Consider the following 27,779-nt stretch of genomic DNA (forward strand, 5'->3'; position numbering starts at 1 on the left):
CAAATCTCCACAAAAAAAAAAACTCTCTCTTTCGCTTTGCATTAAATCAAATCATCCCATCTTTTCCCAAAACCTTTGTTTACTCCTCACCTACCTAGTTTTTGGGGGTATAAGCTTACTAACTATTATTTATTTCTCCGTCTAGTAGTACTAGCTTTACTAGTATAATTCTATCTCTTCTCTTTTTTCTTTACTTCTTTTTCAATTCAATGTATTGTTATATTATTATATTTTTCTCTTCTTTTTCTCTCTCCTTCAAAACTTTTACCATTTGTACCTACACACTTCCACTCTTTTTTTTTTCTCCTACCCATTTCTCTCTGCAAAGCAATATTCACCCTCTCCTTTCCAAGGTAGGTATCCACTCCATCCATTTTTTTTCAACAATCCAACAAGCCACAACCAACACTCCATCTCCCCCTCCTCCCCCTCTCCTTCCCTTCCCTCTCCTCCTTATCTCTTTTCTATATTTTTTTCATTTCTATCTGTGTTTGTGTTCCTATTTTTCTTCCATCTTCCCTATGGACTAACTTAACTTCCACCACCCCATGATGATGGAACCCTTGCTCACTTAACACCACACACCACACACATGGCGCTGCGCGCGCCACGCACCCTACACACCCTCACACCTACACACACTATCACTACCCATGTACCGTTAGTAACCGTTAGTAGATATTAGCCCATTTGATATATTATTATATCAATTTCCATATCATGTAGGGTGTATTTTTTGTATTCTTGTCACCTCCTCCCCTCCTCCCTCCTTGACCTGGCTTGGAAAGCTAGGCTAAAGTCAATGTATTAGTGTTAAAATATATTTAATTTTTTTTAAAAAAAAAAAAAGAGGGCTAGGCTGCAGTTGTATGCCGAATTTAAAATTATAATATACTTAATAAAAAAAATTTGGGGCCAAGGTCCCCCTAAGCTGAAGGGTCAGTCCGCCCCTGAATGTATTTAGATGAATAAAAAGTATTATTGTATAAAATATATCGCTTTTTTCATATAAATAGATATAAATAAATAAATAAGAAACAAAGGCTGCATGCCCTTCTCTAATTTAAGTGTGAAATGGTTCCTTGTTGGGACACACCTGGCTAGGATTCGTTAACCTCATCTTTCCCTATTTTGCACTTCTTATTGACTAAAACAAGACCATAAGGCTCCCCATGAGTGGATTGGACTATAATAATAATAATAATAATAATAATAATAATAATAATAATAATAAATCGTATCGTATTTTTGATAATTTTATTTAAATCTTTTCGATTTTGATAAAATTGACCAATTTTTTAAAAGTTATTAAAATTTTATCTAAGTTCATCAACCGAATTCAAATCTTATCGTATTTTGATAATTTTATTTAAATCTTTTCGATTTTGATAGAATTGACCAAATTTTTAAAAGTCATTAAAATTTTATCAAAGTTCATCAACCAAATTTTGAACTCATCAACGCTTCCATAATTTTATTTTGAAAATCATTAGCATTACATAGTTGTGGGACCTTCAAATCTGGTTTACCATCATCTTTTCATAATACTACCATGATATTTTGGACATTAACACCACAAAGGCAGAGGAAATGAGTCATCATCTGGGTAATAATCGAGACAAATTCATAAAAAAGAATGTAAATGGCAACTTAACCTTTGTAGAGGTCCACTACTCTTATTTTACTATGAGTCCAACGGCCTAGGTTCGGGATAGTGTATATAACAGAGGAAATGTGTTAGGCACTCTCTCTGCTTGGACTTACCTTAGAACAAGGGCAAGCCTTTACTAATGATTCCTAAAGTCTATCTTATTATTTTTTTTATTAAATTCCCTAATTATACATTTATGCAATCTAAGATTACACACACATTTAAATTCAACTATTCAAAAAAATAACATGTGTGTACATACACATATAAGGACCTATCATGCAATGTTTCTAAGTTAAAAAAATTATCTTATTTACCATCTTGCCTTACATGTATATTTAATTAAGTTAATTACATGCTAATTTATTTTACAAGTTATACATAGCATACATAATAAAAAGTCATAGGCATTTCACATTAAAGTGCATTCATAAGATGAAGAGGAGGGTCCTAATCATGTCAATGTTTCTAAGTTATGTACTTAGGGATGTGCTTAGGCCCATTAATTACTATGTTGCACTATCAGCATCTATATTAAGTTCAATTATATGCCAAAGATACATTTGAAAACGTTCAAAATAATCAAAATAAAATTAAGTCCTAAACTAAAGAAAAGGGAGGAGAATAGAGATTAAAAACATTAAAATAGCCTTTACAACCCATAATAAAAAAATAAAATTAATTCTAAAAATATTACAAGGCTTTAATCTCATTAACCTCATGCAAGAGGCCTTAGAGTTTCATCTTAAATTGGGTTAAATCTACCAAAGGGTCTAATTGGTTCTTCTTCCATGTCTATTCGGTTTTGGGCTTATCCTTTTGGACTTGGGCTTATTAACACTTATTAATTATTTAAAAAAATGAAATAATAATTAAAAGCCTAAAAAACTGAAAATTACAGAAAATAAATAAATAAAATATAAAAAAATTATTGAAATAAATTAGAATTAAAATATAACTCCTAAAAGAATAGAATTAGTACTCTTCTACAATTTGAGTTTAGTTAGGAAATATGTCTTTAGCCAAACTCTTAATTTTTTTACCTCATCTCAACTCTTTTAGGTCTTTCAACTCATATAAAAATAACAAGTTAGAATCAATTAGGAAACAAAAGATACCTATTTACACTAAAGTTCTAATTTTGCCAAAAATGACATAACTGAGTACTTAACAAAATAAATTTATTTCATACAATAAAATAATATAAAAAATCACATAAAAAATAACTAACATTCCTAAGACAATAAATAAAAATATGAAAAAAATGAACCACAAATTCATGTATTAAAATGACCTAGAAAAAATGTCAAAAATAAGATCTGATGCAAAGAGCATAAAACTAGATAGAAAATTCATAAAATTCATTAAAAATAGCAAATGTGCCTAGAAAATTCTTAAACTCTACCACATGTTATTTAACACATCAAAATAAAATATAGTAAAAAGAAACACATTTATTCATGCAAGATTTAATTCAAAAATAAAAAATAAAACCAGCGACTACTACTAAAAACTAAACAAATTTCAATAATAATTTTATAAAAATTATTCCACTCTATGAATAATATGACAAATATAAAAATACAGGCCTATTATAGACATCTTAAAAACACACAAGAAAAAATAACAGCTCAAAATAAGTAATGTAAGACATGAAAATTAATTTTGCAAAATTGGGTTACACAGAAACACAACCAAACATTGAACTAAAACTTTAAAAATTCATAAATAATTAAAGAAAAATGCTTTTAAGGTGATTCAAAAGGCTATTCCATATGAAAAGAACCCAATGAATCTTCTAAAATTATTTTTAAGTCCTAAATCTCACAAATACACGATGAAAACGGATGAATAATAAAAGTGATGAAATTGTAACTGAGAGAGACTATAGGTGCCCAATCAGAGGCATACATTTATTTGGTTGATTTCCTTAGGACACCTTGAAAGATTTTAGAATGACAAAAGCTATATGAGAAACTTGGAACTAAAGAAGGGGATAAAGATATTTATAGATTAGCAAGGAGGAGAGAAAAGTAATGTCAAAATCTCAATCAAGTTAGGTGCATTAAGGATAAAGAAGAAAAAGTGTTGGTGAAAGATGGGGACATTAAAGAAAGATGGAGAAATTATTTTAATGATCTCTTTAATAACAGTCAAGGTAAAATAGCGCGACTATAGACTACAAAGTAATAGAAAAGAATGTGAATTACACTAGAATGATTATATCTTCAAAAGTAAATGAAGCACTTCAGAGAATGAAAGTTGATAAAGACTATGGACCCAATGGAATACCACTTGAAGAGTAAAAGTGTTTGGGAGATGTGAAAATGGCATGGTTAACAAAATTTTTTAATAAGATTCTAAACTCAAATAAAATGCTTAATGAATAAAAGAGGAGTATTTTAGTACCTATTTTTAAAAATGAGAGAGACATACAGAGTTACTCAAACTATAGTGAAATTAAACTCATAAGCCATACTATGAAGTTGTGGAAGAGAGTTGTGGAACATCGACTACATCATGACACTTCTATCTCTCCTAATAAATTTGGCTTCATGCCTGGTCGTTTAACTATGGAAGAGATCTTTCTCATTAGAAGCTTGATAGAGAAATATAAAGATGTGAAGAAAGATCTACATATGGTTTTTATCGATTTAGAGAAGGCTTGTGATAGTATTCTAAGAGATGTCTTATGAAGAGTGTTAGAATAAAAGATGGTATCTATTAGGTATATATAAGTGTTGAAAGATATGTATGAAGGAGCAACTACTATTATGTGCAAAGTAGGAGGAGACACAAGAGATTTTCCTATCTCAGTTGGATTACATCAAGATTTAGCTATGAGCCCTTACCTTTTTACATTAGTTCTAGATGAATTGATGAAACATATACAAGAGTATCCCTTAGTGCATGATATTGGTAGATAATATAGTTCTGATAGATGAGACGTGAGAAGGAGTAAATAAAAAGCTAAAAATTTGGAGAAGTACTCTAGAGTTGAAGGGCTTTAAGTTAAGTAGAATGAAAACAGAATACATGCATTGCAAGCTCAGTGAAGGCCGAACTAGTAATAGGGAAGAAGTTAGTTTGGATGGAGTGGTATTGCCCCAAAATAATCACTTTAAATATCTCGGCTCAATCCTTCAAGTAGATGGGGGATGTGAGGAGAATGTTAGTCATAAGATTAAAGTCGGATGGTTGAAGTAGAGACGTGCCAGGGAAGTTTTATGTGATTGCAAGATTCTCAATTAGTTGAAAGGAAAAGTTTACTATACAGCCATATGATCGACCATATTATATGGTAGTGAGTGTTGGACAATGAAGGAGCTGTATGTGTCTAAGATGAGAGTTACAGAGATGAGAATGTTAAGGTGGATGAGTGACTATACTAGACTAGATAAAGTCCGTAATGAGAGATAAAAGATAGGAGTAGTGCCAATTGAGGAGAAGTTGAGAGAAAGAAGATTGAGGTGGTTTTGGTCATGTGAAGCGTAAACATACAAAGGCTTTAGTTAGACAAGTAAAGCACATTGGGTTAGAGGATAGAAAGAAAAGAAGAGGTAGACCTAAACTGACTTGGAGGAGAGTCGTACAGCATGACCTAGAAGTATTACACATTTCTGAGAATTTAACCCAAAATCATTTAGAGTAGAGAGAAAAAAATCCATATAGCCGATCCCAATAAATTTTTGGGATAAAGACTTAGTTGAGTTTAACCTAAAACTACATGAAATCTATGGTGAATGGTGTGTAAGTATAGAGAATTGTGTGTAATTCTTGTGTAATGAAGAAAGATCTATTAGAAGGTAGCCTTTCACACACCACAATTGTAGAACATTAATCTAAGAATTTTTAATTTTCAGCCATATTTTTCTTCCCTAAAACCCTAAACATAATGTTGTATTTATAGGGAGAAAATGATAGGATAAAACTAACCTAATCTAATTAGAATTTTAGAATTTAAAAAGATAAAAAAAAATAACTAAGGTAAATAATAAATAAATAAAAATTATCTTCCTAATATGAGGGGATTTTGCCCTTTTTTTTAATTTTTTATTTTATAATAATAATAATAATAATAATAATAATAATAATAATAATAATAATAATAATAATAATTTAACTTCTCCGGCATGCAAACCTTTTTTTATTTTTTTATTAAAATACCTTTTCAATAAAACTCAAAATATTTAAACCCATATTTATTTAATAGCTGAAATTAAAAGTTTAATGGGTTTCATTATTCAATTTAACTCTATTAAATATTTTCCAGGTCCATTTAAACCTTGAAAAATATTAGATTAAGCCCAATTATATAATACGGACTTATGGTCCTTAAAACCTTTTATTTTCAAAATAATGCACCTCAGTGCTTTAGGATTGTTCATTATCCAGTGGTATTTTCATTACAAGACTCCTTACTACTTCTACAAAGCATGCATTTCAGGAGTCAAAAAATAGGTGTCTACAATAATAGTGAAGATGGAAAGTGCGTAACTAAAATCATCCAAGTTAATCAAATGAATAAAAATTTTGATGTACCATGGATATCAAAATGAAATTAAGAAGTAGTTGGTGATATTGATAAGGTTGGATTAGTTAGAAAATGAAGTAAAAGAATATGTAAAAAAAAAAAGATAAAATTGCAATAAGTTTTAAAAATTTTGAAAAAAATGGATATAATTTTTATGAATTTTAAAGTTTTGGCTGATTCTACTAAAATGAAAAAGAGTAGATAAAAAACGCGATAAGATTATACTTTTTTGAAGTCAATAATAATAATAATAATAATAATAATAATAATAATAATAATAATAATAATAATAATAATAATAATAATAATAATACAAGTAAGCTACATATATGTTTAACCAATATGTTAAACATGTTGCGTTTTGCTTTTTTTTTTTTCATCAAATGCTACGTGATTAATTGGTTAATTACAAGAAAATCATCCTCCATTTTTTTTTCACAATCCTATTTCAACAATTTTTATAATATAAAATATATTTATTTTTATTGCAATAGGTATTGATAAAGTTAAAATAAACGGAATTAATGTGTAATGATCCATTTTAGGGTTTGTTGTCGGTGGTTAGAAAACATGTCAATTTAAAACTGCCGAAACTCATAGCAAACTTAAGATGACACATAACTGAAAAATAACTCAGTAACTGCTAAACTTTAGCATTTCATCTATATCATACAACGTTTCATTTTAAAAGTAGCTCCTAATTTGAGCTTTAATGCGTGCGGAGGTTTAGTTTGCTAGATATGTATAACTCAAGATTTAGTTTGTTGTGCTTGTCTTTAGTTTCCGGCAAGCTGTATTATATAATTATTGATAATTCTTATGTTTCATTTGAACTCTAAATCACTCTTTATATAATATGATATGAATGATGCCCTAGATTTTATTATTTATGCGCAAAAACTCTGATTGAGTATTTATTTCATATATGAAATTTAGACTTCGTTTGTTTTACAGAAAATATTTTTTGTATTTTTTAGCGCTTGAAACACTTAAGAAAAATAAATCAACAAAAAATATTTTCCTAATTAAAGAAAAAATTAAGTAATTTTTGAGGAAAATAATTTCCCCTTTTTTTTTTTAAAATTCATTTTACTTTGTTAATCTTATTAACACATACCACTAATTTAATATTTCAACTAAGCAATTGAAAATATTTTCATGAAATATATTTTTTTAGAAAATAATTTTATAGAAAATATTTTCTATATATAAATTATTTTTTGTGAAATAAAGAAGTTTAAATTTTGATAATTTTCATATTTTTTAAAATATTGTTGCAATAAAAATAATAATAAAGCTAAGGAGTAGATTTTTGGTTATAAATGACTATATATAATGATCTGATCACCAGCTGTATTTGATTGTGATTGCGCTTGCTAGTTTTAATTTTATTGAATAATAATATATTGTGGATCAAGTAAACCTTGTCAAGTCCAAGATTGTGGGTAATTTTCCAATAGAGAAAGTAAGCAGCTTTATTAGGAGAGAAGTGCACAAGTGCAAGCATTTTACAAAAGTAGCGATTAATTTATATTAAAAAAATATTTCTTTATTAAGCTAAGCAAATTACAGACATGCTTGGAAATATTAAATTATGTACCTGTCAAAATTCAAGAATTGTAGGCACTTATCAGCCTGATGGACATCTAGAGGAAGAAACTTGTTTCCTCCTCATATATATATATATATATATATATATTGTTTTCTGTTGGGATATTCACTAGCTTACTTCTTTTGTTATTTGATATTTGATAGTTAAACTGAAGGAAAGGTTGAACATCTGGGCACAAAATGACTACCTCATCATGATAATTTTCATTATTTAACACAAATCAGATCATCCATTAGGACATTGTTTCGAAGTTGTGAGATTACAAGTTCAATCTCTATTACAATCCAAATAATAATAATAATAATAATAATAATAATAATAATAATAATAATAATAATAATAATAATAATAATAAATAGATTAAAAAAAAAAAAAACCCTCTTTCAAATCAAGAACATTTTACTTGAAAACAATCTTGTCATGAATTTAAACAGCTTTCTGAGGACATCATTACATGGAGGAAATTAATGAGCAAAATAACATTGCAGAAAACAATACCCAAATGGAAATCCAATTCATACCTTATATCAAATACCCAAGTGATTCAAAACAATATATATGACAGCAAACCAGTCACTGCTAATTAGAACAGCTAGAATTTGGATATTGCAGCAGCTGTGATGGGCTGCACTGGACCAGCAACCTTCCAAGAGTTCAAAAATGGTTCTCAAACTTCAGGATAATTGTTGGACTCAGTTTCTTTATAGTTGACAAGAATCTGGTGCAAGTACTTCAAATACTGTTTCAATCCCATCTCTTCAGTTCCCAGAACTTTATTCTCAGATTCAAGAGCAAAAAGAAAATGCCATTTAGCAGTATAATTCTCATTATTTTCATGCAGCTTTCTTTCTAACTCAGCTTTCTCATTGATCAGGTCCTCCATCTTCTTTTGCCTCCTTATCCGTGATAGCCTTGCAGATTCTCGCTTCGATATCATTCTTTTCCTCTTCTTCTCATCGATGGTTGCATTTGAAGCATCAACTTCTGAGTTTGAGCTTTTCTTTTCAGTGGACAGCATTTTAAGCTCAAGAAAACATGTAGAACCAATATAGGATCACAACTGATACTGAAAGAAAAAGAAATAGTAGAGAAAATTGTCTGGGATAATTCATATATATCATATACGAGGACTGTGTTCAAGATTGCTAAATCATTCAGATAACAACAAATCCAGGCTAGAAAGATATAAGGGGAAACAATATAATGAAATGAGAAAAGGAATTAAGGCCAGCAGACTATCCAAAAAAAGACTTGATTTTATTGACATATGAGAAAAGGGAAGGATTTGAATGCTTGAACTGGTAAAGGGTATTTATAAGGAAGAAATAGGAATCGTATTACATGTAAATTTCAGCTTTTCAAGAGAAAAGGAAAGCAACCCTCTAGTTGGAAAGGAAAATAAATGTGTGCAGTGTGGTTAGGTTGGAATTTGGATAAATGTTTTCCGCAAAATTTTAGAATATAATTATTATATGTTCAATGATTAATTATTGTAAATTTATGTAAAATAAGTTTATTTGTTTTAAGACTGATGGTTTAATTCGAATTTGAATATGAGAATTTTTTTTCTCCTATGATGATAAAATATGTTTCTTACTTTAAAATAAAATTTTATTTAAATAACGATATCGATATAAGTAATTTTAAAATTAAATATTTTTAAGAATTTTTTCATGAGTTTTTGGAATTTGAAAATTACATTTATTATGAATATAAGATATATGATATACAGTGAGATTTACCTATCAAATACATATAAATTTTATATATTTATATTTTTAATCAATGATAAGAGGAGGCAAGAATTTCCCTTCATATCGTAAATTCTTATATTTTAGGGCAGAGTATATATTACTACCATATGTGCATTCACGTTTTTGGGACTTATGGCTTTTTGTCTATATCATTAGCAAAATCTCAAAAGCTTATGTAAAATTATTATTATTATTATTATTATTATTATTATTATTATTATTATTATTATTATTATTATTATGTTAGAAAGTGAGATTCATAATTAAAAAAAAAGTGTATTTAATATAAGTTTAACCTAATATAGTAATATATTTAATAACTATTAAATTAAATATTTATATCAAAATTTATGTAAAATCAATTAAAAAGCGTATGATAGAAGTGTAAATTTAAATGTAAATATTTAATCTTATGATAATTAAATTCATTTTATATAAGATTGAGCTTATTGTTAGCATAATTACAGCAATTAGCATGATTATAACAATTAGCATGATTATAGGAGATTTGTGTAGCATAATTACAGCAATTAGCATGATTATAGGAGATTTGTGTAGCATAATTACAGCAATTATTATTCTTGTCTAAATTAGCTCATATTCTCATGTATAAATAGATGTAATATCTCTGTAAATAAGATACAGATAAATACACAATCATTTCCTTCATTACTTGTATTCTTTCTTCTAACATGGTATCAGAGCCATAAAGCTTTTATTTCTAGTTTCTGGGGTCTCTCTTCTCTCTCTACAATCTGTTCTGGTTCATTCTTTCATTCCTGTTATTATACCATTTTTTTTTCTCCTCATCTTGTTATCAATGGAGAAATCTGATATTTCAAAACCTATTGCAACTACTCGATCCTCACATCAGAAATCTGGCAATCAACTCTGTAAGAATTGTAATCAAATTGGTCATGCTTTTGCATATTGTCCTACTATAGAATGCAGATATTGTCATGGTTACGGTCATATTCTTGAACATTGTCCCACACGCCCTCCAAGACCAAAAGGAGGGCATTCTAAATTCAAGAATGTCTCAAAGCCTAGATCTTCTTTTGTCACTGCTGTTGCTACTACTGAGAGTTATACTGCCATCACCATGAGTGATCTTGAGGCACTATTCAAACAGGTTATCTCTTCTAATTCTCCTGCTGCCATGTCTGCCACTCTGGGTAATTCTTATTGGCTTTTTGACTCTGCATGTTGTAATCATATGACCAATAATCTTAAATTCTTATCTTCTGCAAAACCTGTATCTTCCTTACCACTAATCCATACTGCAAATGGTACTAAAATGAACATCACACATACTGGTCATGTGTCTATCTCAAATCTTCATCTCCCTGACACCTATTATATCCCTAATTTGACACTCAATCTTATTTCTGTTGGTCAGTTGTGTGAAAAAGGACTAAATGTTATTTTTTTCTCCCCATGGTGTCCAGGTACAGGATCCACAAATGGGACAGATTCTTGGGAAGGGTCGCAGAGTGGGTTGATTATTTGAGCTTGCATCTTTACATCTTCCTCAGAGATTTGTGTCTGCAGCTACAATCCCTAATTCCTCCATTCACCAATGGCATCTTCGTCTTGGTCATGCTTCTGCCAGTAAAATTCAACCTTTAATTTCTCGTGGATTATTAGGATCTACTAAGTTTGAGTCATTTAATTGTTTAAATTGTTAGCTTGCAAAATAACATGCATTATCTTTTTCTCATAATAATACTACTTCAGACACTCCTTTTGGTTTAATTCATTCTGACATTTGGGGTCCTTCTCCTATTTCTTCAATAAATGGTTTTCGTTATTTTGTGATATTTATTGATGATTATTCTCGGTTTACTTGGATATATTTTTTGAAACATCGATCTGAGTTATCACAAATTTACATCACATTTGCAAAAATGATTAAAACTCAGTTCTCTTGTGACATTAAAATTCTCCGAACAGACAATGCCATGGAATATCGGGATTCTTCTTTACTTTAGTTTCTTAGTCAACAAGGCACCGTTGTTCAACGTTCTTGTCCTCACACCTCTCAATAGAATGGGCGAGCCGAACGCAAGCATCGCCATATTCTTGATTCTGTACGTACTCTTCTTCTTTCTGCCTCATGTCCAGAAAAATTTTGGGGAGAAGCAGCTCTTCATGCTGTTTATATTATTAAATGTCTTCCCACCTCTTTATAATTTATCTCTTTTTGAAAAGTTATTTGGACAATCTCCTGACTATTCCATCCTTAAACCTTTTAGATGTGTTTCTTTTGTTCTTTTACAACCTCATGAACATACCAAAGTAAAACCCCATGCTCGTCTATGTTGTTTTCTTGGTTATGGCATTGAACACAAAGGGTATCGTTGTTGGGATCCTATTTCTAATAAGTTACGCATCTCTCGTCATGTTACCTTTTGGGACAATACTATGTTCTCTTCTCTTTCCAAATTTCATCACTCTGTCAATACTGACTCTCTATTTTTCACTGACTCCTCCAAAGAGCTGTTTTCAAGTCCTGATCCAAGTGATTGTGATGTGCTCAATATTAGCCCAATTACACTTGCCCCTGTTGAATCTGCACCAGTTGTTGATCCAATACCTGCGCTTGCATCTCCTCCTAGCACTACTCTTCGTCGTTCTACCGGTGTAAGAGAAACTCGTCATTATCTTTCTGATTTACACTGTTACTCTACAATTGCAACCCTTCATGAGCCTCGTTCTTATCGTGAGGCAAGTACTGACCCTCTTTGGCAACAAGCTATGACTAACAAACTTCAGGCTTTAGAGAAAACTCATACTTGGGATTTAGTTGATCTTCCACCAAATAAGACCCCTATTGGTTGCAAATGGATTTACAAAATCAAGACTCGTTCTGATGGAACTATTGAATGCTACAAAGCTCGCTTAGTAGCCAAAGGGTACACTCAAGAGTATGGTATCGACTATGAAGAAACTTTTGCTCCAGTGGCCCGATTAACATCTATTCGTAGTCTCTTAGCTATTGCTGCAGTTCGTAAATGGAAACTTTTCCAGATGGATGTCAAAAATGCTTTTCTTCATGGTGATTTAACAGAAGAGGTTTATATGCATCCTCCTCCTGGTTATCATTCTCCTCATAAGGTTTGCAAACTTCGGCGAGCCTTATATGGATTAAAACAAGCTCCCAGGGCCTGGTTTGCCAAATTTAGTTCCACTCTTGCTCAACTTGGTTTTCTCTCTAGTCCACATGATTCTACATTATTCACTCATTGAATTGACAGTGGTATTGTTCTTCTATTGCTTTATGTTGATGATATGATAATAACAGGAGATGATTCATCTGGTATTTCAGAGTTACAACATTATCTCAATCAGCATTTTGAAATGAAAGACCTGGGTTCTCTCAGCTATTTTTTGGGTCTTGAAGTTTCTCAAAATTCTGATGGCTATTATCTATCTCAAGCCAAGTATGCATCCGACTTACTTTCTCGAGCAGGCATCACTGATAGCAAAACAGTATCAACCCCATTGGAGCTCAATTGCAAACTTACACCTCTTGATGGCACTCCTCTTGATGATCCTACTTTATATCGACAGCTTGTCGGGAGTCTTGTTTATCTCACAGTTACTCGACCTGATATTTCATATGCTGTTCATCTGGTCAGCCAGTTTATGTCTGCTCCTCGCTCAACTCATTTCTCTGCAGTACTTCGAATCCTTCGTTATATCAAAGGCACTCTTTTTCATGGTTTGCACTTTTCCGCTACCTCCTCCCTAGTATTATCCGCTACTCGATCTTTGATTATTTGGTGATCTGACAGATCGTCACTCTACAACTGGTTATTGTTTCTTCTTGGGTAATTCTCTTATCTCTTGGCGTAGCAAAAAGCAAACTGTTGTTGCACATTCTAGTACAGAATCTGAATATCGTGCTCTTACTGATGCTACATCTGAATTACTTTGGTTACGGTGGTTATTAACTGCTTTGGGTATCACTCATTCTTCTGCCACAATGCTTCATTGCGATAATAGAAGTACCAAACAGATTTCTCATAATGATGTATTTCATGAGCGTACCAAACACATCGAAATTGATTGTCATTTTGTACGTCATCATGTTGCTCATGGCATCATATGTTTGATTCCTGTCTCCCCTGTCAGCCAAACCGCTGATATATTCACCAAAAAGCATCCTCCCGCTCGCTTTCAGGATCTCTTAAGCAAACTCAAGTTGGCACCTGTGCTACCACCTTGAGTTTGAGAGGGGGGGGGGGTTGTTAGCATAATTACAGCAATTAGCATGATTATAGCAATTAGCATGATTATAGGAGATTTGTGTAGCATAATTACAACAATTATTATTCTTGTCTAAATTAGCTCATATTCTCATGTATAAATAGATGTAATATCTCTGTAAATAAGACACAGATAAATACACAATCATTTCCTTCATTACTTGTATTCTTTCTTCTAACACTTATAATAATTATAACAAAAAAAATCATATGCTTAAAATTTATTAAAGTATATTTTAATTAAAGAATATAAGAGCTTATAATTAAAGAATTTTGTTCTTGTAATAGAATATAATTTTTTCTTCTTTGCATAACAAAATTATATAACCTACTCAAGTTTCAAATATTTTTTTCTTGTTCTATTATTAGTATTTCAAATTTTTCTGATATATATTTCATTTAAAAGATTAGCTAGCAAAATCTAAATATAAAAAGTTGCTATATAATTATAATATCCTAAATTGGGTAGAATTCTAATTACTGAAAATTAATTAGTTCTTATTTTTATTTCAACCAATGAAGTATATTATTAATTTTCTTTTAGTTAATCAAATTAAAGGATACCATATCGAAAAATAAAAATGACTAGGACAGATTAGTCAATTCAATTGTTTCCTCCTTCGCACTTTAATATTTATTATAAATTATGTATAGATTATAAATAGATATTATAAATAGATAATTTATATATAGATCATACAAATACTATATAATATACTCCAATATGTAAGGTTCCTATATGCCTTAGATTTATCAATGCATTAGTTTCTTCATGAATTTATTTTTTTATCAATAATTTATTATTTTTTAAAATATATAATTTATCTACAAAGAAAAAGTATTTAGATTAATTTTATAATAAAATTTATTTAAAAATATTATTAATAATTTTTTACTTAAATAAGAGTTTTTGATATCTATAAAATTAAAATTATTATTTATTAAAAAAATTCTTATTTAATAAATACAACAGTTACCGATATAGAAGTAGGTTTTTAAATACATAGGTAATTTATGAGGAAAAAAAATTGAGTGTCTAAATTACCAATGGATTTGAAATTTATTGATAATTTGTTAGGGAAAAATGGTATTTGAATTTACCAATGGATTTAAAATCTGTTAGTAATTTGTGAGGAAAAAAATGTGTTTAAATTACCAACGGATTATAAAATTCATTGTAAAAAAATTTGTTTAAATTATTAGTCGGTTAGAAATTCCTTGGTAAAACACAAACATATTATAAAATCTATTGTTAAATTGCCAATGGATTTGAAATTCGTTAGTAATGTGTGAGACAATAAAAAATTTGTGGTTAAATTATCAACCAATTTGAATTTCATTAGTAATTTACTAACTGATTTTAAAATTCATTAATAATTTGTGAGAAAAAAAATTGATGTTTAAATTATCAATAGATTCGAAATCCATTGATAAATTACCAACGATTTAAAAATTCATTGGTAAATTTCAAATGGGAAAATCCTGTATTTTTCAATTACCAATTAATTACCAACGCATTTTGAAATTTGTTGATAATTTACCAATATATTTTAAAATCCATTGGTAATTTGTGAGACAAAAATTAATTAGAGTTTAAATCATTAATGAATTTCAAATTTGTTAGTAAATTACTAATGTAGCTCCCCAAAATATAAATCCTTGACCTAGTAACTTGAGTTCTTGGATTACTCATGGGCCAAACCATATTAGTGGTTCAGCCATAAGTAAAGCGGCTTGGACACAAGTAGAATTGCTAGCTCAGCTTGGCTATAAATAGATCGGGTAGCTCGACTTAGCCACAAGTAAATTAACTCAATCATAAGTAGATTGGCCAGTTCAGCTTGACCACAAAGAGATCGGCTTAAAGTAGATTGGCTAGCTTGGCTTGAGAAAGATGTTCACTTCAGATGAATGGACTAAAAGTAAGTGGGCAAAAGAATTGAATGGTAAGAAAGTATGTAGTATTGGCATGATGCTTACTTTTTGAACTAATATTATTTATATCTTAAAGATTTTTGGTCCATTAGTCTATGTGCTTAGATTAGTTGATGGTAAGAAAATGTCTGCAATGGGATATATTTATAAAGCCAAGGGCTAAAGAAGCAATTACAAAGTCATTTGGTGATAATAAAGAAAAATACAATTCAATATTTGAGATTATTGATAAATGGTGGGAAAGCCAATTCCATCGACCTTTGTATGCAATTGGGTATTATTTGAATCCTGAATTTTTTTTTATTCAAATAATGATATTGGTCAAGATGTTGAGGTTTTTACTAGCTTATACTAAGTTGTAGCAGGGTTCATTCCAGGCAAAAAAAAAGCAAGACAAAATTATGGCACAATTACCTTTTTTTTTTTTTTTTATCAAAATGCTAAAGACATATTTGGGGTGGATATGGTTGGAAATCGAAATAAAATATTTCCAAGTAACATAATTTTATCATAAGCATGTAATCTCATCTTGCAGTTTTTTGAATAATAATTATTGTGTGTTATTTTATCAATAACTACATGGTGGATGACTTATGGAGTTGCAACTCCAAATTTGAGAAATTTTGCTGTAAAAGTGCTAGGCCTCACTTGTAGTGTATCTAATTGTGATCGTAATTGAAGCATTTTTTAGCGTAAGTGACAAAACATCTCCCTTTAGAATTATACCTTTAATTTGTTCATTCAAAAACCATACTTAAAATTGTTATATTTTATAGATTCATAATAAAAAAAGAAATAGGCTAGCTTAGCATTGCTTGAGTGATTTGGTGTTTGTAAAGTATAATTGGTCATTAAAGTGTTGATATAATGCATGTGACTACATTGACCCCATCTCATTGAGACATAGATGATAATAATGAACAGTTGATGCGTTAACTAGTGGATGAGTTAGATAGAGATGAACTTATTTTTGAAGAATGTAATATAACATGGAGTATGGTTGTTGAAGCTATTGGAGGTGAAGAAGATGCCTACAACACTAAATCAAGTAAAGAAAAAAAATGTTGCATCTACACATGTTCCAAGATCTATGTCATAGGACAAAAAAAGGCATCATCCGCTAATACTCTTTTACTTTTTAGACACAATCAAGATGATGATGAAGATATTGATTTAAAGTTGAGTATGAGAAGGATGATGAAGTTGTAGAAGAAGATAAAGAAGACTTAAAAAATAATATAATCATAAAAACTTGGAAATTTTTGATTTTATATATATTGATTTCTAAAATTATATTTTAATTAAACTCAGTAAAAAGTTTGTTGTCCCTTGTAGCAACCCAAGAGGGGGGTGAATTGGGTATTAATTAAAAATTTTGAAGGCTAAGAAAGTTTAATGAAAAACAAGCACAAGAAAGAGGGAAAGGAAAAATGGTGAACACAAAGATTTATAGAGGTTCAGCTATCCCAAGCCTACGTCCTCTCCTTAAGGCCCTACTTAAGAGTTAATCTACTATATTTCTTCTTTGGGTGAAGAACAAACTCCTTATAAAACTACAAAAGCAAACCCTTGCTATTTTACAAATCCCTTTTCTTAGAAGAGCAACTTAATGCTTTTACACACTCAAGATATAATAAATACTCTTAACAACTTCAATCTCACTCTCAAAACACAATAATTACAGCTAAAAAATAAGCTCTCAAGAAATTAATTGAAGTGGCTCAAGTTCTAGAGAGAGAAAGTAGGGAAAATTTTTGAAGTTCTACCGAAGTTCCCTACTTCGGCTACTAAAGTGCCCACTGGACTGAAATATATAGAAGCTTAAAAAATGCATAACTTTTTGTCCTAAAACTGAATTTTCTATCTGTTTAAACCATTGGAAAGCTAATTCAATAAATTTTCCATCAAAAACATTTTAAAAAATGAACTTTGCATTTCTCAAAAATGAAAGTTTCATTTTACTCCCCCTTATTCAAGAAATAGATAAAAACAAAGATACTAAGAAATTTTGAAAATATCTAGACTTGAGCCAACACAATTAACTAATTGAGATTCACAAAGTATAAAGAAAATAAAATATTACATTGTAGAGTCTCCCATGATCTTTGCTTCAGTTCCTTGCTCTCACTCAATCTTGATTTAAAAGCAATTTTACAATTTTAAATTTGGGACCTACAATCTTAACACAAACACTTTCAAAGTAAATTAGTAGCACACTAATTATTTATTATTATCAAAACATGGATTAGGGCCCCTAGGTCCAACAATCTCTCCTTTTTTTGTGATGACAAATAATTAGTGGATGAAAGAAATTAAGCACAAGTGAAGTGTGTTTTTCAAAAATTCTCTCTCTTAGTGTACTCTCCATTGCCAAAACAATTTATTCCTCAATAGATAAAGTTAGGACAGCACATAAGAAAGGTTTGACTAAATCAATGCAATGATAGAATATCATGAGTGCTGCATGAATGTAAAAAGCATTGATAGATGAAAAACAATCCAATAAGAGAGACAATAAGCCAATGTGTGAATCAATTTATCATAAATATACTAAAAGGAATAATCGTCATCCAAAAAACCAAAATAGCCAATAGTTAAGAATAGCAGGTATGATCAGCTATAAACCTACAATACATCTGCTAACTAAAACATCAAGAATAATCATCATCCAAAAAACTAAAATAGCCAATAGCTAAGAATAACATGTATGATCAGCTATAAACCTACAACTATACATCCACTAACTAAAACATCAAAAAGATCTAAGAAAACATCCACTAGCTACATATCTCCCCTTATTGGCATTATCAAAACACTAACTAAAGGGAAAGATGTACAAAAAGATCATCTAAGACAAAAGACTAAAAGGTCAAGGCTCTAGAGATGGTGGAGCAGTTGTATCTAGTGGAGGAGTACCAGATGCCATATGCTAGAAAAGTGAGAAAATCTGGGTCATTTGCTCCTCCACAAGCTATTGATGGTGAAGCTGGCAGTCCTCCATCTATTGTAGCCTATCCTCCATCTGGACAGACCTAAGCTCTAGGTGAGCCAGGGCATCATATATATCATGAGAAGTCCAGAAGACTCACCCTGGTCTGTTGTGCCAATGGGTCCTACTGTGGCTGTGCTAACCTGATCGGAAGAGGCTCCTACTGGTGTGCACTGAGACTGTGGTCTCTGTGGTTGTGGTCTTTGAGAAGAGGTAGGTCTATCCCTCCGAACATGCTCATAACTATCCTGATAAACAGTAATCCCCATGTGCGAAAGTGTGTTCATAGTATAATAACCATAATTTCTAGGTATGGTCATGGTGGCTTATGTACCAAGATCAACTCTAAGGACCCTAAAAAGTCTAGTGATGAGAGGACCATAGGGGAGACAAGCCATGGAGTGCTTAAGGGTGGAGGCCATCGTATGAAAGATAAGAACAGGTAGGTTAAGAGAACGGCTCTCTAAGAGACAGGTCATAACAAACATATCAGTATAAGCAAGGTCAAACCTATAACCTACTCGAGGGATGATCTCATGAGTGACTATATGATGTACAACCTTGGGTACTACCCTAAGGTGTGTAACAGGAAGGCAAATAGGGTCACTAATATGGTCACCCCCAGAGACAATCCTAACCTAGTCTACAAGAGTATAAGGCTCAGTAATCCACTCGTGAGTATTGGTCATAACTACACTAGCATTTGGAACCCTTAGGTGGAGCTATAATAACAGGAGTGAAAAAGACTCTGGTTTGGTTAACATAGCTAACTAGAGTGATTAGGTTAGATTGTTGAACAATGTTTAGGTTGGCATAGAAGTCCCTAACAAAGTTCTCTTTAGTGGGACCAGGAGTAGTAATTAGAGAGTCCCACCCTTAGGCAATAAAGGGAGGAAGAAACTTATGGGTAGTGAAATGGACAACAAACTCTGGGTCAATAGGTCTACCCGGGTGAATGAATCTCGTAGAAAAGGGGGCATACTTCTCAGAGTTCCTAGGCACTATGTCAAACTCAAAGGCTAAAGGTGTTTTGGGTAGGTTGAGGACCTTGACTAGATTCTCCCTTAGGCCGTTTACCACACGCCCTTTTTTGACCCATCGAAGCAGAGAAAGAGTGTATAGAGAAAAGAGATAGAGCACTACACAAACTAAACACAAAAAGACCATTTTCAAAGTCGAAAACAACATAATATTTGCCAACCACAAAAAGAGATCTAAACCAAGTCACAAGAGGCATACAAAATCATATCATATGATAAAACAAAGATCTATGTATCAAAAATAATAATATTAAACAGAGCATGTCAATTTAAGTTAATATAGCTTAAATTTAATGATAGGGTGTAAGAACAACTTAACTTTAAGTAGTGTAACCCACAACAATAGTACAAGCAGCAAGCACACAACCACAAACACATAACATTAGCTAAGGCTAGTTTATTGAACCAATAAGATTCAAAGGAACATGTAAAAAAGTTTAGACATATATTAAGTTCAATTGTATGAGCAGCTCCTAGCAAAGGCAGTTATAACTAATGTACATATATGCAATTTAGTTGATTAGAACTAAAGTTAGAATAGTAATTCAACATATGACATTATGTGCAAAAGATACATGATAGCAGCAACAACTACTACTACTAGGTTATAAGAAGCATGATAAAGTTGAGTAATAAAGTTAACTTGTATAGAAGAGCCAAACAAGCATATAGGAACGGAGTCCAACAGCTTTTCAAAGTGTCCTACTTTCAAAAAGCTATGCAAATCGTAATTTAAAAAAAAAAAAAAACTTAGTCATGAACAACATACTAGCAAAAGGTAAACAATCCTAAGTAGGGAACATATTAGTGCTAAGCTAGTTTGATTTGAAAGGAATTTTTATTTTAAATAGCTTAAACATAGAAGACAATAATTCGATTCTCATGAAATCTCAATACAGCAGCATAGCATGGATATACATTTTAAGATTTATATATAAAGACAGTGTTCAAGATTAACACCATGACATAATATCTATATAGAAAAGTGTAATAAGCAATCTCAACTAAGTAGTAGCAACAAAAATTCCCATATAATAATAGATCACAAGAAAAATTTTGATAAAAACTTAAAAAAAAATCTTGAAATAGCAATGTAAATATGTCTTTTTGGCAAAAGAAATCACAACTATAGATTTTGCAGAATTACAAGCACAAAAAAGGTAATAGTTTAGCAAAGAAATGCGATAATCTAGCAGTAAGGTTAACTAGGTAAACTCATTTATAAAATAGCTAAAAAACTTTGCAAATAAAACTAGATAAGTGCATAAACTCAAGAAAACATACCTTAGATACAAGTAATATTTTAATAAACAAACCATTAGACACAAATATGTACTTGAATATAGTAAGGCAGTTCACAATATAGCTCAACAAATATATTTTGATCACAGAAACATATATATATATCAACCTAAACACGTGGTGTAAAAACTTCTCAAAATTAATGTTAGGCAAGATACCTCATTTATAACCTTAGAACCACTTTAATAGTAGCTAGAAAAACAAAAATGCATAATCAAAAGAAATTAAAAGTTCAAATTAGCATCAAATACTAATCTAAACCTATTAAGAGTGTCATTACTCATTTGAAATGAGCCAACATTCTACAAAGTAAACAAAAATTAAGATAGAAGAGCAACAAGTAGAATTAATCTAAGCATGCATCAAGATACAACATATATTGAATTAAAAAATTAAGATCCCTTATGAACCAAGAAAATTTTCTTAGAGATTAAAAGGGAATATGTTAAGAAAATAACTAAGCAACTTTTAAAAAAATATGTATCACAAAGACTTGGGCAAGAGAGGAACACTGTAAATAGAGCTAATAACAAAAGAAAATACACCTATTTGAGAAAGGAAATAACTTAATCAAAGAGGAAAACACAAAGAAAAATAGCAACCCACGCTCAAAACTTCAAAATACTAACAAATAACATAAAGAAATGCAAGTAGCAAGCATAAGAATATGCATTAAAATAGTAGTATCAAATGAAATCAACAAAAGATGTGAAAATACCTAAAAATTTCAAAAAATGTTGTAAAAACCTTAAGAATATGGTAGAAAACTTTGAAAACCGATGAAAAGGCTAAGATTGAGGAAGGGAAAAGGGAAATTAGATAGTTTTCTTTGAGATTTTAGGTCGAATTGGGAAAAGTGGGAGAGAGATATGAAAAGAGGGGAAAAAGAAAGAGAGAGAGAGTTGAAGTGTCGAAGAGAGAGGAAGTTTGGGGTTTTTAAAATCCCAGGTTCGGCTATCGAAACATTGGGTTTTGGCTGTTGCAAATTGAAACTTTGATTTTTTTTAAAAAAACCTTTTTAAAGAGTTTTGGCTGCTAAAACTTGAGGTTTTGGCTGCCGCTTTGCTTACTGCCCATTTTTAAAAAATAGGATTTTAGAAGGTTCGACAGTTGAAAGATAAGATTTTGGCTGCCGCTTTCAGTTCTGCCTGAAAGTGCAACAAACTAGAATATTTTTTACTGCCGAAGAACAAAGTTTCGGCTGCCGAACTTTATTTTGCCAGAAAATTTAAAAACACATTTTCAAGGCCAAAATACTTAAAAAAAAAAAAAAGAAATTTCTTTTTGAATAATTAAAACACCTTGTTGAAGGAGCGGAAGCATGAAAAACATAAGTTTAGATCATTGAATTCAAAAATTTTTCATCTAGGGTCACATGTATCATGCAAGATTCATTTTTATCTATTTAATTTCAATGATAAACAGCATATTAAAACTCTTTTAATGTGTTTGGATCTACATTTACCATTTAAAATTTTAGAATTAATAGATTAATTCATTAGAACCCTAGATTAGATCAAGAACAAGTGCACTAACCTTTTTGATGCACTGCAGTGTGTTTGGCACCTTTAGGATGCGCCTAGGACACCAGATGTTGTCCCTCTAGCTTGTCCACACCAAGATCACCAATGGTAGCCCCTTGAACAACTTCTCAAGCCTTTCCAATTGATTAGAAATTTAGATTTTGTCTTTTGAGAGATTACAGATGTATATAGGACACTAGAAATGATTTCTAGCAATTTTAATTCAAGAGAATGTTGGCAATTCTCTTTGAATTGATGAGAGATGAAGAAGAAGAGAGGGAGAGGCTCCTTTGGGTGGCAGCACCAAAGAAGAACAGCAGCCTTGTTATTTTACTCTTTCATAACAACACATTATAGCTAGGTCACCACTTAAAACTCTTGCCACATGTCACATTCTGATTGGCTCTTAGTTTAATTGACCCAATCACATTGTGTCAAGTGTCAAAAATAAATTTAATCTTGACTTTGATCATCTTACATGATTAAAAGACAAACGGCAAGCTTATGTGTAGTTCCATGTGTCACCATCTCATAGTGCCACATGTCACCCTGTGAAATGACTAAAATACCCCTGTGAATTATTTCTTTTCTTCTAATCAATTTGTATTAATTAATTAATCTCTATTAATTAATTTCTCATAATTAAATTCATATTAAACACTTTTAAACATAAATTTAACTTATACTATACACCCAATAACCTAGATTTGGTTTCAAGCCATGCTAGGGACTTTGCAATCTAATTGCAAACCAAACCTATTTAATTAATCAATTAAACTCTTTAATTAATTAATTAAATCATATTTAACTTGGTGATTACTTGTGTATATGTGTGACTCACTAGGCTCATCACTAATTGGCAATGAGATATGATATCAACTCTTAATATCATCAGAACTCTTTCTTACCATAAATGATTTCTCTAAATCATTTTAGGCAGCTCATAGACTATGGTTAACACTAGCATAGCATGCCATAGCCACCCAATTAGTAATAAAGTTTACCTTAAATGAACCTATAATCATATGTTACCATGCACTAAAATCTCTTTATTACAAAATCCCAATTCGAGCTACAGTCATGGTTTATGTCAAACTCTATTTGCTATGAATATTATGTTCTCTTTTAATTCCAGTTCTTGATTAAAAGATTTTCTCTTCAGAAACACTTTTTTGATTAAATCTATCTGTCCTAGCCAGGAACTTGAAACATCAAGAACAATTAAATAAACATAGGATTTTATCCCTATTTACTTAGGGTATCATATTCCATCTTTATCAACACCTACCTCCATATATAACCAGTAGGAGCCAACACATGCCCATGTACCCATACACAGTACAAGTATGAAAGCAGTATCAAACTCAAACCACCTATATACAAGATAACTGTGCTATCTCAGGTCTAAAGATTATATGCACTGATATGATTTATGACAATGCATTGACAAGAGTAAACTCCATGTGCTTGTCATAAATATCACTGGTTTGGCCTACTTATCATGTATAAGTGCCTATTATGTTTGTTATAGGGCATGAGACTCACTATTCCATCTTATTTACATCTCATATAAATAACTTGGGAACAAACATGATTACAATCTTTCTGGATAAGTCATGTCCTTATTGTGAAGTATCCTCAATTGTGAACCAATTTATGATACTTTGTGCAAGAAATATTGTCACTCATATTCTTAACAACTTAAGAATAAAATTTCTAACAAAATATCAATGGACCTTTTCTATTACACATAAATATATTATGTAAACGGAAAAGTGAAAATGCCTTTTATTAATAAAAATATGTACAAGATACATACTAAATGATATGCTCTAAGGCATACTACTAACACTTGTACATGAAAATTTTAAACCCATTAAAACAGAACTTAAAACCAAAACAAAATGATGTGCCTTTTGAATGAGAGAATGAAATTGATTAGTTATGAAAGATAAGAAATTCTGCTGGAATGAATAGAGGAACAAGAATAAACCAAAATTAAGCAATATAACACTCCAATCAACTTTAATAAAAAAAAAAAGAAAGGATTTCTTTTTGGTATTTTATGATTTAAGATGTAACAGTAATAAAAGACAAAAATAATAGGATAACTATGGAATATAAACTTTGATAAGAGTAATCTCGCCACAAAAAATACAATCCCAATAAAGATGCCACACAAGGAACTCTTGTGACAAGTCAGAACTTTGCCACAAACAAATAACGTTTTATAAGAAAGAAAACGCAGCACTTGCTATTGTGATTAAAATTCAGAATACTTTGAGCTTACAAGAGTTGGCCTTTATATAGGCTTATTACAAGCACTATAAATGAAAGATACCAAGGTTACTAAATAAGAAGTTTGAATAGTTTTCTAAACAGGAAATAATATTGAATTTTTGAAAAGAAAAAACAGTTCAGAAATTTGCCCATATAGTGATGCACGAATTTGAGGAGATTTGGTGACTTTTCAACCTTATTTCCTTCCTTATTTGAAAGATATTTCAATCGCCTTTTGATTTCTTTGTCATGGTCAATTCCAAAGTACAAATGGGAGCCTTTTCCAAACTGCAAATGGGAGCCTCTTACACACATATGGGCTTGTTTTCTTCATATTCAGCCCATTATCTTTATTTTAACTTAAACTCAAATATTTTAATAAACCCCAACACACATGCCCCATGGACTTGCCAAGTCCAACCCAACTTATTTAATTCTAAATACAAGCAAGCAAAGTGATAAGCTTACTCTTAGACCTGGTCAACGGGCCCTCATATGTCATGTCACTATGCAGCACATCATCTCCCCCTTGTTGATTAGGATTTGCCCTCAAATCCAATTCTTTCCCATCGTTAAAATCATATTCTAAGTAAGGAGAAAGATCCCTCACATTGAAAGTAGAAGAAATATTATACTCACCAGGCAAATCCACCTTATAGGCATTATCATTGATCCTTGCTATCATGTGGAATGGACCATCAGATCTTGGCCTTCTTCTGATTTGGAAATCTCTTTTTCCTCAAGTGAAGCCACACTAGATCACCGGGTTCAAACTGCACTTGCTTCCTCTTATTGTAAGCAATTTTGCTATATTGTTCAATTTTTGCCTCGTTGAGCTTTCTAACTTACTCATGCATAGACTTCACCATCTTTGCCTTCTTCTTCCCATCAACATTAGCTCTTTCTTGAATAGGAATTGGCATCAAATCCATTAGTGTGATTGGATTAAAGCCATAGACTATTTCTAAAGAAGAGTGCTTAGTTGAACTGTGCACACTTCAGTTATAGGCAAATTCAACATAGGCCAAGCATTCATCCCAACTCTTCAAATTCTTCTTGATGATAGTTCTTAGCAAGGTAGAGAGAGTTGTATTCACCACCTTTGTTTGTCCATCTATTTGAGGATGACAGGCTGTGCTAAAAAGGAGGAGAGTTCCAAACTTCTTCTACAAAGTCTATCAAAAGTAGCTTAGAAATTTAGCATCACAATCTGAAACAATGCTCCTTGAAATGCCATACAACCTAACAATTTCTTTAAAGAAAAGGTTAGCAACAGGAGAAGCATCATCAGTTTTATGGGATGGAACAAAATGAGCCATTTTATAAAATTGGTCAACAATAACTAATATAGAATCTTTGCCCCTTTGAGTTTTGGGCAAGCTAAGTACAAAATCCATGCTTACATACTCGCATGGATGATTAGGAACTGGAAGAGGTATATACAGCCCTTACGCCATCTCCTTACTTTAGCCTTTTTACACGCCACACATTTTTTCACTACCTTGTGCACATCTTTTATCATACTTGGCCAATAAAAATGCTCTTTTAAGGTTTCCAAAGTCTTCTTTTCACTAAAATAACCAGCAAGACCACCTCCATGTGCCTCTCTTACCAATAATTCTCTAATAGAATAATTGGGAATGCACAACTTTCCCATTTTAAAGAGGTAGCCATCATGTTGGTAGAATCTCTAAAAGGCCTTCTCTTTGCAAGAATCATAGATAGAAAAAAAGTCCCTATCTGACTTATATTGCTCAATCATCAATTCAAATCCTAACAGCTTAGAATTTAGCAAAGAGATTAAGGCATACCTCCTGGATAATGCATCAGCCACAAAATTGGAGTGTCCCTCCTTATACTTGATCACATATGGGAATGATTCAAGAAACTTCACCCATTTGGCATGCCGCTTGTTCAGCTTACTTTGTCCTTTTAGATGCTTCAAGGACTCATGGTTTGTGTGGATAATAAACTCTCTTGGCAAGTGGTAATATTGCCAGGTCTCTAAGGCACGAACAAGAGTATAAAACTCTTTGCCATATGTTGAGTAGTTCAAACTAGCTCCATTCAACTTTTCACTGAAATAAGCTAAGGGACATCCTTTTTGAATTAGAATAGCCTCGATTCCCATGCTGGAAGCATCACATTTTACCTCAAAGGTCTTTGAAAAGTCTGACAATGCAAGTATTGGACTAGAGGTCAGTTTTGCTTTGATGAGTTTAAAGCTCTTTTGGGCAGCTTCACTCCACTTAAATTTCCCTTCCTTCTTTAAGCATTTAGTTATGGAGGCCATGATGGTGCTAAAATTCTTTACAAATCTCCTATAGAAAGATGCTAGGCTATGAAAGCTTCTCACCTCCGAGATGGTAGTTGGTACTGGCTACTCTTGTATTGCTTGCACCTTCTCTTTGTCCACCTCCACACTATGTTTGGATATTACAAAGCCAAGGAATATGACTTGATCATGGTAAAAAGTGCACTTCTTGATGTTCCCATATAACTTTTCTTAGCGTAAAACTTCAAAAATAGCCCTTAAATGCTTGAGATGATCTTCAAAACTCTTGCTATAAATCAGAATATCATCAAAATAAACAAACATAAATTTGCCAATGAAGTGGTGAAGTACATGGTTCATGAGTCTCATAAAAGTGCTAGGAGCATTAGAAAGGCCAAAAGGCATGACCATCCACTCATACAACCCAAACTTTATTTTAAAGGCTGTTTTCCATTGATCCCCCTCCTTCATTCGAATTTGATGGTAATCGCTTTTCAAATCAACTTTTGAAAAGACAACAGCACCATGTAATTCATCAAGCATATCATCAAGTCTAGGAATGGGATAGCGATACTTTAGAGTGATTTTGTTGATGGCTCTACTATCAACACAC

The 27,779-nt window shown here is 31.4% G+C and overlaps 1 protein-coding gene across 1 annotated transcript; it reads right to left on the reverse strand.

Annotated features, from left to right (window-relative positions):
- Positions 1 to 8,464: 8,464 nt before the first annotated feature.
- On the reverse strand, positions 8,465 to 8,815 carry LOC110654708 (basic leucine zipper 1-like). Its single transcript, XM_021810791.2, has one exon. It carries the CDS (start codon positions 8,813 to 8,815, stop codon positions 8,465 to 8,467), a length of 351 nt encoding a protein of 116 aa, XP_021666483.2.
- Between the last annotated feature and the right edge of the window lie 18,964 nt (positions 8,816 to 27,779).

Source organism: Hevea brasiliensis, unplaced genomic scaffold, assembly GCF_030052815.1.
Source record: "Hevea brasiliensis isolate MT/VB/25A 57/8 unplaced genomic scaffold, ASM3005281v1 Scaf536, whole genome shotgun sequence".
Lineage (NCBI taxonomy): Eukaryota > Viridiplantae > Streptophyta > Magnoliopsida > Malpighiales > Euphorbiaceae > Hevea > Hevea brasiliensis.

What these genes read in the sequence shown, in the direction of transcription:
- LOC110654708 (XM_021810791.2), bottom strand. Translation starts at nt 8,815, where the DNA reads ATGCTGTCCACTGAAAAGAAAAGCTCAAACTCAGAAGTTGATGCTTCA.